The sequence below is a fragment of the Megalopta genalis genome, chromosome 6, assembly GCF_051020955.1.
Source record: "Megalopta genalis isolate 19385.01 chromosome 6, iyMegGena1_principal, whole genome shotgun sequence".
Taxonomy (NCBI): domain Eukaryota; kingdom Metazoa; phylum Arthropoda; class Insecta; order Hymenoptera; family Halictidae; genus Megalopta; species Megalopta genalis.
Window position 1 is genome coordinate 14,987,143 of NC_135018.1, and position 16,425 is coordinate 15,003,567.

General features: G+C 39.0%; 3 protein-coding genes and 1 long non-coding RNA gene across 11 annotated transcripts in view; 2 read left to right on the forward strand and 2 right to left on the reverse strand.

Annotated features, from left to right (window-relative positions):
- The window catches only part of Tre1 (Trapped in endoderm 1), a 119,208-nt gene that overhangs the window by 780 nt on the left and 102,003 nt on the right, over positions 1–16,425 (forward strand). Inside the window, exons 1-7 of one of the 6 annotated variants that reach the window (XR_013033632.1) lie at positions 1,452–2,042; positions 3,843–3,993; positions 4,411–4,669; positions 5,537–5,783; positions 7,430–9,080; positions 9,420–9,606; positions 9,755–10,225. Coding sequence is in view for 1 of the 6 variants with exons in the window: in XM_033468564.2 (XP_033324455.2) it covers positions 4,537–4,669; positions 5,537–5,783; positions 7,430–8,078 (1,029 nt within the window). In the remaining 5 variants the exon portion in view is untranslated. Of the gene's footprint in view, positions 1–1,451; positions 2,043–3,842; positions 3,994–4,410; positions 4,670–5,536; positions 5,784–7,429; positions 9,285–9,419; positions 9,607–9,754; positions 10,226–16,425 lie in introns of those variants that run through there. The other 5 variants (XR_013033631.1, XR_013033634.1, XR_013033633.1 and 2 more) reach the window with 5 other exon arrangements.
- On the forward strand, positions 10,702–12,587 carry LOC143259617 (uncharacterized). 2 transcript variants are annotated; one of them, XM_076522725.1, is made up of 2 exons: positions 10,702–11,319; positions 12,290–12,587. In XM_076522725.1, the coding sequence occupies exons 1-2, from the start codon at positions 11,290–11,292 to the stop codon at positions 12,533–12,535; spliced, it is 276 nt and encodes a 91-aa protein (XP_076378840.1). In that variant the 5' UTR covers positions 10,702–11,289; the 3' UTR covers positions 12,536–12,587. The 2 variants fall into 2 exon arrangements, with proteins under 2 accessions (XP_076378840.1, XP_076378841.1); XM_076522726.1 differs by having other exon boundaries at positions 12,293–12,587.
- On the reverse strand, positions 10,758–12,248 carry LOC117228235 (uncharacterized). Its single transcript, XR_013033636.1, has 2 exons — positions 11,515–12,248; positions 10,758–11,395 (listed from the first exon to the last, which is right to left on the reverse strand). It is a non-coding gene; the product is annotated as an uncharacterized LOC117228235 (long non-coding RNA).
- On the reverse strand, positions 12,590–15,761 carry LOC117219364 (galactose mutarotase). Of its 2 annotated transcripts, XM_033468488.2 has the most exons (6): positions 15,556–15,761; positions 14,117–14,233; positions 13,767–13,978; positions 13,315–13,685; positions 12,813–13,238; positions 12,590–12,754 (listed from the first exon to the last, which is right to left on the reverse strand). In XM_033468488.2, exons 1-6 carry the CDS (start codon positions 15,759–15,761, stop codon positions 12,674–12,676), a joined length of 1,413 nt encoding a protein of 470 aa, XP_033324379.2. In that variant the 3' UTR covers positions 12,590–12,673. The 2 variants fall into 2 exon arrangements, with proteins under 2 accessions (XP_033324379.2, XP_076378838.1); XM_076522723.1 differs by lacking the exon at positions 14,117–14,233.

Consider the following 16,425-nt stretch of genomic DNA (forward strand, 5'->3'; position numbering starts at 1 on the left):
AAGTGTTCCTTTGTTCTGGTTTTTAATTAAGAAAAGTGTCTAGTACCTGTAAACCTGTGAAGAGACTCAACAAGTTCTCGAACACGATATAATTTACCAATTCTCTGTAATATTCTTCAACATTTCTCTAAACATCGAACAGCGATGGATTTCTAAATAAATTGTTTAACGACTACAGTAATTTCGTCCGCAAACCAAAATGTTGGCTTCGATGTATCTGATAAGCTACCAGAATTGTTCAATCCAATTACCCGAAAGAAAATAATTAAATTATCTTTCGGACATAACACAGCCACCAAAAATCCAACGCACAGGCTTCCTCTAGCGAAATTGTTAAAAAGTCATCCTACAAATACAATAAATTCTCCATAATTTTCTTTTAGCTTGTAAACAAAAATAGACCCTTTGGGAAGAGGAGATACAATTATTCGAGTCGTTGCACCTCGTTTTTATAGTTGTTGACAATCGGTAACTATAAAACCGAGGTGCAAGGGCTCGAATAATCGTATCTCCTCTTCCCAAAGGGTCTATTTTTGTTTACAAGCTAAAAGAAAATTATGGAGAATCTATTGTATTTGTAGGATAACTGTCGTTGCACCTCGTTTTTATAGTTACCGATTGTCAACAACTATAAAAACGAGGTGCAAGGGCTCGAATAATCGTATCTCCTCTTCCCAAAGGGTCTATTTTTGTTTACAAGCTAAAAGAAAATTATGGAGAATCTATTGTATTTGTAGGATAACTGTCGTTGCACCTCGTTTTTATAGTTACCGATTGTCAACAACTATAAAACCGAGGTGCAAGGGCTCGAATAATCGTATCTCCTCTTCCCAAAGGGTCTATTTTTGTTTACAAGCTAAAAGAAAATTATGGAGAATCTATTGTATTTGTAGGATAACTGTCGTTGCACCTCGTTTTTATAGTTACCGATTGTCAACAACTATAAAACCGAGGTGCAAGGGCTCGAATAATCGTATCTCCTCTTCCCAAAGGGTCTATTTTTGTTTACAAGCTAAAAGAAAATTATGGAGAATCTATTGTATTTGTAGGATAACTGTCGTTGCACCTCGTTTTTATAGTTACCGATTGTCAACAACTATAAAACCGAGGTGCAAGGGCTCGAATAATCGTATCTCCTCTTCCTATATGGTCCATTTTTTGTTTAAAAGCTGAAAGAAAATTAGAATTTGCTGTATTCCCATCCAGTTCCTAAACCAAAGTTAATTCGCGCATAAATTCTGTCGCGTACTAATTCTATTGCGCGTAAATGGATTATCTTCTCGTCACCGCGAAGCAACGTTTCAGAACGCGATATCCAAACCAAGATTGCACGGGCAGCGTTGTTTCATCCGTTTTCGATACGAGATCCTGGAAATGTGGATAACCACGATGAATCCGCGATGAATCCGCAATAAATCGTCGTGGGGTAGCGTGAAAAGGTTGCGGAAATTCTCACCGAGCCGGGCCCCGGCTGACAGAAGTATCGTTTCGGCCGATTAAGGCTCGAGGCCTCGTCCTAACAATGGTCCTCAATAAGATTAATTAATTAGGATTCCTCGGTGGCCAGTGGTGCTTGAGCGAACCCGGCTACCGGCCCGGCGGCGGAATATGAAAGAGCTGGGAAAAAGGCAGCGGGAGAGGAAGCGGGAGAGTTAAATCAAGAAGAGGCAGATAAGAAGGCTTCGTGTACTCCCGTTGTAAAAGGGGAGCTAAAGATCGACACCGAGAGAGTCCCGTCAGTCCCTGAGGAGCGCTCGTTGCGCTAGCTAGACGAAGCCGCTTCTCCCGTGTCGTCGAACAAAAATTAAAAACAAAGGGGATCGAGAACACCCGAGCTCTCCCGGCAAGCATTCTCAACGTCGTGTTTACCGAGAACATCCGATCAAATTTCATTCGAAATTCGCGATTATTACGGACACTGAGAACATCGGTTAAACAGTGGAATCGAATCGACGAGCATCTAGGATCGAGAAGAATGAAGACGATGTTTCCGAAGTGCTCGCGGGGCAAGAATTTTCCGATAAATTGGAGAAATTGAGGAGGTAACTTCTTGCGTTTGTTCATGATGGTTTATCGTGCCGTTGATGGCAACGAAGGTGAAGTGGTTGCTGTTTTTTCTTTTCTTTTTTCTTTTCTTTCTCTGGTGACAGAAGAGTATCGTAGGACGGTGAACGAAAGTATCCGCGAACCGTAATTGCAACTTCGATGTTGCAAGGAACTGGAACGAGCCGATGATAAATGGAGACGTTTTTCCAGGGTATCGCGTACAATCTCGGTGATTAATTAGTGCACTCTGGTTGGTCAGGGGACTGTGCTACGCTTTCTTTTCGTTCGCGAATAACCGAGCGAACGAGTAAGTTTCCATAAAGAATAGTCGCGGGAAGAATGAGATCTCGGATCGATCGGAAATCGAATAACGAACGGTCGGTAAACGGTGCGATTAACTGACAACTATGTAACCCGAGCTAAATCTAATATACGCGAAGATCGTAATTAGTGCGTTTCGGGACCACCGGAGAATCAATTAATTTCAATGAAACGAGGTCAAAGGTCGCCGAGTTCCCGATAATTCTCTTATCGGTGAAAGCTCGGGACAGGTCTCTCGAATGGAGTGAAAGGTTCAACGAACAAATCCTCGTTTGCATTTCGAACGAATTTGCAACAGCGAGCTTTCGGTGTCGACGAGACAAGGTCGAAGATCGTGATTTCCTGGTGTGTAGTTGACGAGGATGTCGCAACAAGTTCAAAGCTCATTGATAGCTTTTTTTCAACCGCGAAAGGGTTCTTAGGGAAGAGACACGGATCTCTGCGTGTGCGAGAGAGAGAGAAACAGAGAAACAGAGAAAGAGGAGTGGAGAGAAACTCTTCGGTTTTTTCGATGTCGCGGGATCGTCGGCGTCGCAAGAAAATCAGAGGAGGACGCGGATAAAGCGTGCAGCCGCTAACGAACGGGCAAAAAGAAGAAGCCGAGAGAGAATGAATTCAAGTGGCTCGCTGGATAAGGAACCCTCGTGTATTTAATCGTTCCAGACATTGCCGGAGATCGTCCGACAGACGAACGCATGTAAATCGAGAACGGTTCGCTCGCCAATAATGGTTCCCCCGTCGCTCGCTGCGCGAAACTAGTCGCATTACTGCAATTTCTGCGATCACTGGAACACACGTGGTCGCGGCCGCAATTTAATTAACACGTCGGCGTCGGGGCACCTCGAAAATTACAAACGTTCCGCACAAATTTCCCGATTCGTGGAACGTCTCGCGGCATTCATTCCCGCAGAACTTGAGCGCAACTTATCGAGACCAAAGTTGGAAATTCGGGTGACGCGTGCGCGTGTATGTGTGTGTCATCTGCCGTCAAAGTGTTAACACTGAATTTCGTACGGTGATCGAATTGATAACGAAATCAAAATCGTTGGTAGTTTTGTAAAATGTCTTGTTTGCCGTTTTTAACACTCGGCCAGATTTAGTGTTAATTAGAACGTGGAAATTCTCGTCTTGGTTTCCTAGAAAGCAGTGTTTGTTTTTAAATAGTGATCCGTAAGCTGCGGATCTTTGTGCAAAATTTTGTGAGAAACAGAAGTCGAGTGAAAATGTATAGCTTTCTTCGAATAAAATACGTGTGACGATAATTTTTAATTGGGGCGGACGGATGAATGGATTATCTGTTAAAGAAACAGCTCAACAGTTTCTCATGTTTTTCTCGTGATTTTATCTCATCTTTCTTTCTCTCTCTCTCTCTCTCTCTCTCTCTCTCTCTCTCTCTTTTTCTTTTTGTACTACAAAATATGAACTCAAGGATGTGGATATCAGTATCTTTGATTCTCGTCTGTTTCTGTGTTTAGATATTGATAATCGATCGAGGAACCACGAAGAACCATCAAGAAGAACAAGAGGATCGAATTCATTAAAAATTTCGATACGAAAAAGAAAAATCGTACGCGAATAATCGATTTGCAGGATTTACACAATGATAGAGATCGGAATAACGACGACGTAAGTGACATTATATGGAGCCGTGTAATTTATTGCACGATCTATTTGCCTCGTTAGAAATGAAAGTCAAGGCGCAGTGCCACGATTGCTGTCAATCTCGGAATAATTTCAATTAATTTGTAACTTGTAAATTGTAACTCATAATTAGATCTCTTCTGCGAAGAAACGCGTTACGATTTCGTTGTTGTCGCCTTTGGTTAATAATTGTAAGTCGCATTTAACTCACACGACGAATCATCGACGCGTTCGACTTGAAAATTATTGCATTTGGAGTATGTATGTACATATTTCTGAATTTCATGCAGCGTGATGTTTATTTTCCTCGAAGCGTTCATAAATAAAGATCGCAAGATCAGAGGCTGGAACGTTTTATGTAACAATCAGAAAAGGTAGTAAATAAGCTGTGTTGATCTTAAGCGCAGGTGTTCCTTAATGACGTCTTCTTTTCACGGAAGCGTGCTCGTCCCGTTTTGCATTTCACGTACTGGAAACCAGCCGCGACGAAAGAGTGCGTGAACATTATCGAAAAAAGAAAAAAAAAACATGGACGGATCGGTGACGAACGGCACGATTATCGGAGTGGCATTGGGTGGCGAGAGTGTGAAGCATTTTCCTCGATGGGTCACCATCCTAGCAGCCGTGTGCGCGATCATTTTCAGCGTCGTTGGAATCGCGGGTAAGATTTCGTTACGATTCATCCACGCACGTCGACTCTTCGCACGCGAACGCCGCGACGCCGCTAGAAATCGTCGTTCCATAACACGCAGCAATATTTAATTCAATCAAGTTTGTATTTGAAACACTGTTGAAGATTTCAACGCGTCAGGAGCAAATGGTCCCGTTTTGCCGTAACCGTTTATACAATTTTCTGGGTCGGATGAAATTCTATTTCATGGAACATTTAATTTTGGCGTCGAGGTAACATCGACTGTAAAGAGTTCAAACGGAGATTATTGCAATACCGATTATACCGTGCTTCGAAAGACGATATATGTACTTCGCGCCGAGGCGGATTGTCGAGACGGGCTCCGGCCTCTGGTTTCCCTAACAATAGGCTATATTATTCATAATTCAGTCTATCAAGAAATTAGAGTACACTTGTCCGTCCGCGATGGTTGATTCCTTAATTAATCGTTCCAATTCTGCGGTCAAACGAACTTCTGCTGACCCACGGCTATTTCTTCGCGAGTTACGGCTATTAACACCCTTAACTCGCGCCACCGAGTGTCAAGAATTCGGATTATTAATGCCTCCTTTTTTAATTATCCACTTAGCCGCATTTGTATCCTCCCTCGAGGACTTTAACGACTCTTTGCTCACTATACAATATACTAAAACGTGCTATTGGTTCTTGAAAACAGATACATTTCGTAGGAATAAACATTTCGTTCGGAATAAAAATTCGCTCGTTTTCCGTTCCCCGATTTTGCAAATTTGTTCGTACGTCTCAAGACGCGCAGTTCTTTTCCTTTTTAATAATGCGAACTTGTTAGTTTCGCCTGTGAATGAAAAACGACTATTTCATGTTTTGTGCAAATTGCAGGTAACTTGGTGACAGTGATCGCGCTACTGAAGTACACGCGGCTGAGACGGCACGCGACGACAGCCTTCGTGATCAGTCTCAGTATCTCCGACCTGATTTTCTCGGTTTTCAATCTGCCGCTGACTGCGAGCCGTTTTCTGCGCGAAGCTTGGGTCCTCGGTGAAACGCTGTGCAAAATATTTCCGCTGCTCTTCTACGGAAATGTCGCGGTTTCGTTGCTGAGCATGGTTGCCATCACGATCAACAGGTTCGTGGCCAAAGCCTATTGAATAAATCAAAAAGCGATCTTACGATATTCCTCGATATCTTATCTTATTTAAGTATACTATTAAATACGCTGACTGAAACTAATACGCTGGATCGAAATAATACGCGAACTCGGCGTTACTCTGCGGGGAACTTAATCGCCTGTTGCTCATCCCAATAGTATCAAATAGATGTTGTATCAGGTGTAACCGATGGTGCGCGCGAGTTCATCGACGGCAAATTGTATCAACGAATTATGCAGTGCGTTTAAAGCGAAGCAACAAATTCAGAAATATTATTCGAAGAATTTTGGAATCGTCCGAAATGTTCGAATAAAAAGTTTACGACGATTCTGTTAATTTATCATTTAACCCTTCGCAGTCGAAGCTGTTTGAATTCGAAATCGAAAACATGATTTCTGATCTACAGTATTTCTATTTTATATAATTTCTTGCGATTCATGCATATGAAATTGAGCCTATTGACAAGTACAATGCAATTTTAATAGCTTCTTTTACATTTTTAGTGGCGCCTCGGACTCGCCACTCGAGTGCAAAGGGTTAAACGATGGATTTTGGAAATATTGATTTGTAATAAAACAACAGTAATTTATAGAAACAAAATTTCTCGTTCGATGCGCTTAATTCAAAAAAGAAACGTTTTCACGTGAAAAAAAATCTTTATTCTTCTATTAAATAAAATCTTTCGTCGACAGGTTCGCCAGTTTTTTGTTCAGTTAGGATATAATCCGGGAAAGAAACATTTTGTTGAAACTGTAGAAAGTATTTCTTTCGGTTCTCGTAACAAACAAATACGTGAAAGCTGTACGATAAACGGGCCACTAAAACCCACGTCTGAGAGACGTGGTAAAAAAATATTGGACCAAAAATGACCAAAAATGACCTGGTGCGTCAGTCGGGCTAAATATAAACATAACTGGTTAGACTCGTGTTAGAATAGGGGATACGTGTTTCAGGATTTTTCGTTTTTCGTCATTTAATTGTTTTATTAGTAGCTAAAGGAGCTGGCGCAGAAACCAGCTCGATGCGTGCTAATCTTTAATTGTTTTAACGTGCATGTGACTTACCGAGATCTACAAAACACATTTTTTGAATTTTCGCTGTAGGCTCAGATAAAAAAAAGTTAAAGAGTTTTTTATTTTCTTTTATCATTCTAAGCAACTGCAAAATTTAAAAAAAGCACTCTAATTATGGTATAGCATACTGGTCGCTCTATCGTTTAAAAAAAAAATTCAAGTCGTTTAGTCCAGTTCTAAAAATGTTATTGCATTTTGGAAAGTGTCCGAATATTAACGGGTGTCGTTGTATTTACAATCCGTAAGAAGTGTGCGATTGGCACAACTTCAAACGTTTCGCCGAACCGTGAAAAGACACGGCGCGTGACCGACCCTGTTTTTTTGTTTGTGGTACACATTATTGAATCCTAAATAATATATTATTATATATTATATTATATTATATTTATATTATTTATATATTATATATATATATATATTTATATTATTTATATATTTATATTAATATATTTATATTATGTCGAGCACAATCCTTTCGGATTGCTAATCGGCAGTAAGCTGAAAGCAAGACATCGAAGTGTTCCAGAAACTAAAACACCCTCGTGTTTCAGGTACATACTGATATCGAGGTCGGAGATGTACGCGCAACTCTACACCACGAAACGGATAATAATAATGCTGATCGCCATCTGGACCGTAAGTTTCTGCCTGCTGCTGCCACCGTTGTTAGGGATCTGGGGGCAGATGGGTCTGGACACGACCACCTTCTCCTGCACGATCCTGAAGAAGGACGGTCGCAGCCCGAAAAAGTTCCTCTTCGTCCTAGCGTTCATCGTGCCCTGTATAGTAATTAGCGTGTCTTACCTGTGCATCTATTGGCGCGTGAGAAAGAGCAGGAAGAACCTAGAAGCCCACAGTGGCGTCTCCCGAAGAAAAACGAACGGGATCCAGCGAAGAGAGGACTCCAGAGTGACCAAACTGATGCTGACCATATTCCTCTGTTTCATCCTCTGCTTCATGCCGTTGATGTTCGTCAACGTGGTCGACGACGACATCAAAGTGCCGGTCATACACGTAATCGCGTCGATCCTGGCCTGGGCCTCTTCTGTGATCAACCCTTTCATCTATGCAGGGACTAACAAATTGTACAGAGAGGCTTACAAGCAGGTCTTGTGCCCAGTGTCGAGCAAAACGCCGACCATCGGACCCAAACCTACTCATTCGCATTCGAGCAAGATCTCCACGCCGCAAGGCACCTGAGGAGTTGATAATTGAGGGTGTCTTGGTTAAAGCGATTGGACGATTCGTGGCAAATCCTTCGAACTCTGTGGATTCATACGCGTGTCTAAGGATTTTTGTGCACGACAAACATTGTCCGTTTAATCCTGGGCAAATGGAGGATTCAAGGTGGGACTCATTTGCGCGGTTCGCAATTATACGGTGATCTCCAGTGACTGATCTTCAGTGACTGATCTCCAATCGGTATACACCTTCGACCACGTCTATGAAACAACAACGCGAAGACAGGCAATTGGATGACACAGATGCCATATCTAACAAGAAACATCGACCTTTAGAAGTCAATCTTCCTCCATCCCTGTCCAAGTAGTGTGAATTATATTTTATATGGAACATTAGGCAAAACACAATGCAAATAATAAGGTTCGTTGCAAATGATCATATGACATAACCTTGACATAACCTTGACATAACCTTGACATAACCTTGAAATAACCTTGACATAACCTTGACATAACCTTGACAAAATACAATGCAAATAATAAGGTTCGTTGCAAATGATCATATGACATAACCTTGAAATAACCTTGACATAACCTTGAAATAACCTTGACATAACCTTGAAATAACCTTGACATAACTTTGACATAACCGTGACATTACCTTGACATAACCTTGACCTTAATCTTGGGGAAATGGAGGATTCAAGGTGGGACTCATTTGCACGATTCGCAGTTATACAGTCGGTCGGTGACATAGTAGGAGGTGGCTACTAATTGGTAACGTCGGGCCATTGATGGAGAATCTTCGAATTAAAACAGTTCTTGGTATTAAAGGATTATTGAAGAGTGGTTGTAGATTTCGTGAAGATTCATAGCGAAGGAAGCGAAAAGTGAAAAGTGCCTTGATAGTTGCAGTCATGCCGTGCAACTAGTCCAGTACAGTTAATAAAGGCGACGATACAGGTAGAGATCAGTAATGGGAAATTATGGTGAGAAGCCAACTGTGGAACTGTTATAAGAAGTATGTAAAAATTGTAATAATGGTCAAAAGCCAAAAATATGTGAATAATGTAACTCATTGACTGCCAGTTGCTATGATTATAACGATCGGTTGTCTGCTGTGCATATGCTTAGAGTATTTCGTCGATACTACCTAGACTACGTAGTTTTATTTCTAATTTATAGCTCTGTTTTAAACAATAGATAAATAAACTTTTCTATACGATTTTTTAGGTGCAATTTCTTTTTAGAAGCTCCGTGAAAAGTTAACATGTGCAGGGTATAATATACTCCGCGAGAATTTATTTGAATAATGAATTTAAAATTTGAGTAGCTACTATAGCAAGTGCAAATTTTGCAGATTCATGATTGTGTGTTACTTCTTGTTACTCCAGACTGGAACACGTATTTGTGTGCACTGATGTAAAGTCGAATACCGCGTTGCCTATTTATATTTGGATAGTTTTCATTCGTCGCAACCTTGTACATTGTAATAATCATACTTAAATATTATCTGTTTTATGGGTGTATATTAGTGAAGAATCAAGGTACGTATTACAAAAAGCATATATTATACGTCAAAACGAATATGTTATACGATTATAAACATATTTTTTTTAACAATTTTCAATCAATCTATTGACATTAAACTTATCAATTTATTACTTATTATTTATATTTATGATTGTAATAAAGTCGCCACTCGTCCTGCCGCGCAAAATGCCGTTTCGCCGTTACGCCACTTATAAGTGGCAAAGCGTTCAATCTAGGAGCGAAGATTGAATGTCGGTAATGTGGCTAACAATTTGAATACTTTGCCGCAGCATTAATTTGCGCTGTATGGACCTCGAATGAAGCTTCATTTATTCCTCGCACGAGGCGCCGCTGTCGACTAGATATACAGAATGCAGGGTTCCCGAAATAAATCTTTTACTCTTCTACGGTTCGCTAAGCATATGCATATGATTTTATTTATAATCCCCACATAGTGTCTAGGTTTCTATTTATTTCAAGAACCAAATCGACTATTATTTCTTTTCTACGTAATAGTGAAAGCAGACTAATCAAATGGTCTCTGTACACATCGTTGATTTTAATTTATCCTAATGTTTGCGTTAGTGTAGCATAGAGTGTCGTACGTTCTACGACATGAGATATTCAGGAAGATTTTGAGCATGCGGCTTGACGTACTGGTATCACTAATATCTGCATAGTGATTTTGAGAGAAAATACTTGAAACAGCGTATGTAAATTTGTATTATTGGATAAATACTGTTAAATGTTCAGTGGCTAGTCATTTATTAATAGCGGTAAACAATTCATGGAGAAATCCTAACCTAACCAGTTCATCTTTTATCCAATTTCTTTGTAGGGAAAATTAGTAACATATGTTGCAGTTGTGCTTTGATTTCAGAAGATGTGGCCGCTCTTTCTAAGAGCTTTCAGTAGAATCAACACTATAGTTGCTGGTATTGCCGGTTTTATCGGCTATCAAATAGAAGGACTGATCTCCAATCGGTATACACCTTCGACCACGTCTATAAAACAACAACGCGAAGACAGGCAATTGAATGACACAGATGCCATATCTAACAAGAAACATCGACCTTTAGAAGTCAATCTTCCTCCTTCCCTGTCCGAGTAGTATGAATTATATTTTATATGGAACATTAGGCAAAATACAATGCAAACAATAAGGTTCGTTGCAAATGATCATATATTATACCAAACAATTACATTTTCAGAATATTCTTAAGTTTTTATAAAAAATTATATTCTTTGCTCATTTTGTTACGCCAAATTTGTATGTAACAAAATGACGATAAGTTTCTCCTGGCTGCAGTACACTATTCGAAAAATTTCTCTGCAACAAATTTTTAAATTAACATAAAAAATTTATTGTACTGTATTTTTATACTTACATGATTTATAGCATCCGGGTAGTTCTGCGTTTCCAAGCAAAGTGCTCCATGTTTAAAGTATTCTGCTCCATCTTTCCCATGAATAGGAGTACTACCTCGCGCCGGTAGGAAATTGGTTGTGTAAAATTATACACCAGGTTGATTGGAACGTACTTCTAAATATCTCCCAGAAGCAGTGAGTGAACCTTGGAGACAAACTTATTCTCGTTCACAGAGTCACTCTCCCACAGACAAAAATTGTAATCATAGTCACCGCCTGGCATCTTGTCGATTACGTCTTTAAGCTTCGTCGGGTTTCTCAAATCCATTATGGAATTTTACACCGGTTGTATTTCTCCCGTAAGTATGTCATATCTGTTCGCAATTGACAAAGTTCCATTTTTGAATTTGAAAATAAGTTGGGAAAAATAGTACTCTGTAATAAAAAGCATTATACAAAATAAGTACACCTGTGAATTTTCAAGTATGTAGTCAGTAGAACACACACACACACACAAAACCGAGCCAAAGAGGAAAATTAGAGGAATGTCTTACTTTGCAGCTGGCATTCGTTTTCTGAAAGTTAATTTCGCTTGCCAATGATAGTGGCGCTCCTTGAGGTGAAATCTCAGAGCTCAGTCCAGGATCTGTATAGCACCAATATAAGTGGCAAAACGTTCAAACTAGGAGCGAAGTTTGATTGTCGGTAATATGACTAACAATTTGAACACTTTACCGCATCACTAATTGGCGCTGTACGGACTCCGACCGAAACTTCTTTGATTCTTCGCAAGAGGCGACGCTATCGACCACATATGCAGAATGCAGGGTTCCCGAACTAAATCTTTTACTCTTATACGGTTCGCTAAGCATATGCATATGATTTTATTTATGATCCACACGTAGTTTGCAGGTTTCTATTTATTTTGTGAACATAATCGACTATTATTTCTTTTCTACATAATAGTGAAAGCAGACTAGTCAAATGGTTTCTGTACACATCGTTGATTTTAATTTATCTTAATGCTTGTGTTAGTATAGCGTAGAGTGTCGTACGTTCTACGTTATGAGATATTCTGAAAGATTTGAACATGCGGCTTGACGTACTGGTATCACTAATATCCAAATAGGCATTTTGAGAGAAAATACTTGAAACAGCGTATGTAAAACTGTATTATTGGATAAATACTGTTAAATGTTCAGTGGCTAGTCATTTATTAATAGCGGTAAACAATTCGTAGAGAAATCCTAACCTAACCAGTTCATCTTTTATCCAATTCCTTTGTAGGGGAAATTAGTAACATATGTTGCAATTGTGCTTTGATTTCAGAAGATGTGGCCGCTCTTTCTAAGAGCTGTCAGTACAATCAGCACGTACAGACGAATTCCTATAGTTGCTGGTATTGCCGGTTTTATCGGCTATCAAATAGAAGGACTGATCTCCAATCGGTATACACCTTCGACCACGTCTATAAAACAACAACGCGAAGACAGGCAATTGAATGACACAGATGCCATATCTAACAAGAAACATCGACCTTTAGAAGTCAATCTTCCTCCTTCCCTGTCCGAGTAGTATGAATTATATTTTATATGGAACATTAGGCAAAATACAATGCAAACAATAAGGTTCGTTGCAAATGATCATATATTATACCAAACAATTACATTTTCAGAATATTCTTAAGTTTTTATAAAAAATTACATTCTTTGCTCATTTTGTTACACCAAATTTGTATGTAACAAAATGACGATAAGTTTCTCCTGGCTGCAGTACACTGTTCGGAAAATTTCCCTGCAACAAATTTCAAAATTAACATAAAAAATTTATTATACTGCATTTTTATACTTACGTGATTTATAGCATCCGGGTAGTTCTGCGTTTCCAAGCAAAGTGCTCCATGCTTAAAGTATTCTGCTCCATCTTTCCCATGAATAGGAGTGCTACCTTGTGCCGGTAGGAAATTGGCTGTGTAAAATTGTACACCAGGTTGATTGGAATGAACTTCTAAATATCTCCCAGAAGCGGGGTGTGAAACCTTGGCAACGAACTTATTCTCGTTCACAGAGTCGGTCTCAGGTAGACAGAAATTGTAATCGTAGCCACCGCCTGGCACCTTGTTGATCACGTCTTTAAGCTTCGTCGAGTTTCTCAAATCCATTATGGAATTTTCCACCGGTCGTATTTCTCCCGTAGGTATGCTTCGTTCGTTTGTAACCGTCCAACGATCCGCGTTTATCGCGACTACATGCTCGTACAGCTCCTTTGCGTTACTTTTCTGAAAAGTGATGCGTATGTATCAGTTTGTAGTCCCTTAAATTACAACTACATCTAGACGTAGTTAACATACGCACATGACCAGCCAGATTAAAATAACTATGGTTCGTCAAATTAATAGGGGTAGGTTTGGTAGTGAAGACGGTCATGATAACGTGTAATTCTCCATCATCTGTTAGCCAAAATTTAGCCGTAGCTATAGTAGCACCGGGGAATCCTTCATCTCCATCCTCGCTGAGAAGCGACAATACCAGCACGTTGTTCTCAACAAGAGTAGCATTCCATACTTTCGAGTTCCAACCCTTAATGCCTCCATGAAGTGTATCTGTACCAGTATTTTTTGCTAAATGGTATACCTTTCCGTTCAAAGTAAACTGCGCGTTACCAATCCGATTCGCGACGCGTCCCACCGTCGCGCCGAAGTATGGATTACTGCTCGACAAATACCCTGACAAATAAGTAAGCAAATTTGTGAAGAATTCACAAAGCACAGAGATAGAATGAAACCTTTAGACAATGTTCGCGATACCTTCGATATCATCGAAGCCTAGGACAATATCCGCAATGTTACCCTGCTTGTCCGGTGTTCTGACGGACGTTATTGTGGCGCCGTACGTTGCGATATCTACCTCTTGACCCGCTTTATTTTTCAACGTATATTTTTCGACGTTCTGTCCGTTCACAGACCCCCATTTTTCGACTGTAATTGGCTGGTCACAACTCGAACCCATGGCGTGCGATCTAAATGGTTGAACAATTAACCCTTAAGTGGACTATAGTGGGCCGCCGCGACCCTGTTCGAATTCATGCTGACAATTACTTAACGATATGTGTCTCGATACGTATAACTATTTAGATAGACTTTGATTATCTCACTACCTTTCCAACGATGCAACGAAAAATTGATTCTCATTTACCAAATTAATAACAATGAATATTACATTTATCAATAGTGTTGTTGTAATTTTTGAGTTCATTTTGGAAGCCCAAAGTCCACTTCAGAGTTACAGAAAAGCAAACTTTAGAGATACGTACGTGATTTTGTTAACGCAATTGGGAAACACATTTAATTGTTTAAGAAAGAATAAAAATAAATTCAACTCCGTGTTAGTTCTATTAAAAATTAAAATACTTGGAATAAAATGATCCTGCTACGTGTAAATTTTCTTGTAAATTGTTTGTTGTATAAAATATTATTTCAAACGAAAGTTGTCCAGTTAGCCAAATCTGCTTGAATCAAATACATGTGAAACGCTTGGTAGTGCACTTTGCGAGAAAATTTATGTGAATTTGGTGTCAAGGCTCTGCTGAAAGGAGACTCTGCTTGATATTTGGCGCTAGACACATTGAGTTGCCAAATGAATGGCAAATTTGTGCGGAATATCGTTTGGAGAGGACATGTTGGTCACACTCGTGTGACAAATGTGGCAGCGCTACAAGTTTTGGCTTGTTTTTGGCTCGTGTTTGACATGAACACGTTGATGCCAAATACTGTGTGAAATGCGGTAACGGATACCTCGGTATTCGACACAGTGTTATAACGGTGTACGGCCAGATTTATATCAAATTCAGGACATATTGCTTACTGGGTATTTAGTACAAAGTGGAGTACATAGCGCAATAATTAATTTTTCAATATTCCGTTTTTTTGTCGGGATATGAAAGTGACCTTGAGTTTTTGTACGAAAACAACGTAATAAGACTATGCAGTCCTGTGGAGTTCAAAATCAATAATTATAAAAACTTGTCATTATTGTAATTACGACCACTACAAATTTGCAAAAAAAAGAAGTTTATCGCGATGCTTGAAAATATGACGGATTGCATCGTTAGTATATGCCGTAACGCTGGAAAAACACTTGAAAGTATGTCAGTCTCTTTGATCAGTTATACGCTCGTGTTACGGACGTAAATTAAAAATTATGTAAACTTTTATCACTGTGATTTTATAATTTCTGATTCCATTCCAGATTTTTTCCAGCGTTTAAAATTCTTTAAAATAATACTGTCAGTTATTATAAATTAAAAACATTGCATCACGATCAAAAGGAAAATCGAAATATTAAAAGATTAATTAAGTACAGGTGAGAATTATTAAATGTGCGAAAAAAGAAAATTAAAATTGCAATATAAAGTCAGAATATTTTCGATATTAGAGTTCATAAACATATGTTCGGTTCCGTAGAAATACTTACCTGTCTTTTTTTTTAGCAATGATTTATATTATTTTGGCAAAAAAATCGACTTGTTCGGCTTTTTCATTTTTTTCATAAAATATATAGTTTAGAAATAAATTGAAATGGTAGAGTTTTGCTTACCCCGTATATGTACTCGATTGATTCGAAATAAATTTTTTAACCGGATGATATGAATGGTGTTTCCCCGACGGAGCACGAAGAATGATTCGAAGCAACCTGTAGCGATCGGTTTTATGATAAGCTCTCAACAATGCACTCGACGAGCCAATAGCTACCGTCCATAGTCTAAGCTTGTACTTTACTGATTGTGCAAATAAGGTGTACATTCTTATATATACCTCTGTTGTATATTACTATGCTCAAAAACAAAACTTAAGTTTTTTTTTGCATGAGTTGCTTATCTATAGGTATCACGATGAAAGTGATTAATGAACAGCGTACATAACCTGTAAGAGATTTTATAACCACGTTAGCCGGTGCCGTGTTTCTTTGGAAGTAATTTTGAATTGACAATAAAGTACGTCTCAACGGTAAATTATATTGAGTACATCAATTTAATATTGCACATTATAAAATACGAGAAAAGTTACGTTTTATAATGTTTTTGCTATAGAAACTCGTTTTTAACTTAAGAATAGTTTGATGAAGGAGACACTGGACATTCTTATTTTAAGTGCGTTTAAGAGATAAAGAACTGACATAATAATGGGTACTAAGACTCAGATCGCTGCATTTCTAATTACATTTACTGCACTTCATGTTGGATGGTATCGTTTGCAGCAAATGCAGGTACCACCCGATATCAGACATGAACATCCTATTGTGAGATGGTTCCAACGTAATGTAAAGTCAAAAGAAGAATGAAGTTTCAGTGACATTCGAATATTAGTATCCTACATAGAAAATTACATTATGTACAATGAATATGTACTGTGTGTACAATGCAAATCTTCATCTGTGGAAATGTAAATATGAATAGTTCAACGCCTC

Excerpts from the sequence above, each read along its gene's own strand:
- LOC143259617 (XM_076522725.1), top strand. The coding sequence starts at position 11,290 with ATGGAATTTTACACCGGTTGTATTTCTCCC. Across the intron at positions 11,320-12,289 it reads ACACCGGTTGTATTTCTCCC|AAGATGTGGCCGCTCTTTCT; the intron begins GTAAGTATGTCA and ends CTTTGATTTCAG.
- LOC117219364 (XM_033468488.2), bottom strand. The coding sequence starts at position 15,761 with ATGTACACCTTATTTGCACAATCAGTAAAGTACAAGCTTAGACTATGG. Across the intron at positions 13,239-13,314 it reads ATTTTAATCTGGCTGGTCAT|AAAAGTAACGCAAAGGAGCT; the intron begins GTGCGTATGTTA and ends ATCACTTTTCAG. Across the intron at positions 12,755-12,812 it reads ACCCGGATGCTATAAATCAC|GGAAATTTTCCGAACAGTGT; the intron begins GTAAGTATAAAA and ends AATTTGTTGCAG.